Genomic DNA, 756 nt, shown 5'->3' with positions numbered 1-756 from the left:
CAAGCCACACGCAATAATAAAGATTCTAAAATTACCAATTACCAAAGAGTAAACAATAAATTTTAATTTCTTTCCTCAATTTAACTTATGTCAGCTGGTTTGCTGTTGAATAACTTCCATTTATCTAAAAATTAATTCTTTCCAGGAAACATCCATTCTTAAAGGCAGCTTCTTATAAAGCTCACATTAATGGCTTTTTCAGCCCATTATTATTTACATATACAGGTAATTCTTCCCTTGTATCTCTTAATTTTCCACATCTCTATACCCCAACACATTTGAAATTAAGGATCAAGTGTTTTCTCACACAAATTGAATAGTTTCTTTGAAAACAATTCAAAATTTAACCTAAAACTGTTGCTTATAAAAGATATACAAACTTATCCAAAGCAACTGAACTATATAAGACATGATTGCTCTTCACAAACTAGGTTCAATTAGAAAATAACTTCTCAAAGTAGTATTTCCTGTTTTTTATAGTGATATCCAACCTTTCTCACAATCAAAAACTAAGATAAGTACATAAAACATCACAGTACATACCAAAATGCCCACCACACAGGATGCCCAGCTCCTCTTAGTGGTAGACTAACTGCCATGCCTTCAGGGAAATTTTGAATGCCAATACCTATGGCTAGATTTCTGAAAACAAAACGATTACTTATTCATTCTGAAAATATAGTATCAGTGTAGTTTATGAATTAGATACATGTGTAAAGGCCACAAATTTACCTTAACTTTTAATCCTACAATCAC

General features: G+C 31.2%; 1 protein-coding gene across 3 annotated transcripts in view; it reads right to left on the bottom strand.

Moving 5' to 3' along the window:
* Nucleotides 1–756, bottom strand: part of LOC119590814 (zinc transporter ZIP11-like) — a 24,849-nt gene that overhangs the window by 8,263 nt on the left and 15,830 nt on the right. For all 3 annotated transcript variants that reach the window (XM_037939552.1, XM_037939554.1, XM_037939553.1), the window contains one exon: nucleotides 544–642. In XM_037939552.1, the coding sequence (XP_037795480.1) occupies nucleotides 544–642 (99 nt within the window). The remainder of the gene's footprint in view (nucleotides 1–543; nucleotides 643–756) is intronic.

Source organism: Penaeus monodon, chromosome 27 (genome assembly GCF_015228065.2).
Source record: "Penaeus monodon isolate SGIC_2016 chromosome 27, NSTDA_Pmon_1, whole genome shotgun sequence".
NCBI lineage: Eukaryota > Metazoa > Arthropoda > Malacostraca > Decapoda > Penaeidae > Penaeus > Penaeus monodon.
Note: the sequence above shows the minus strand (reverse complement) of the source record. Positions and strands in the feature narration are given on the sequence as shown.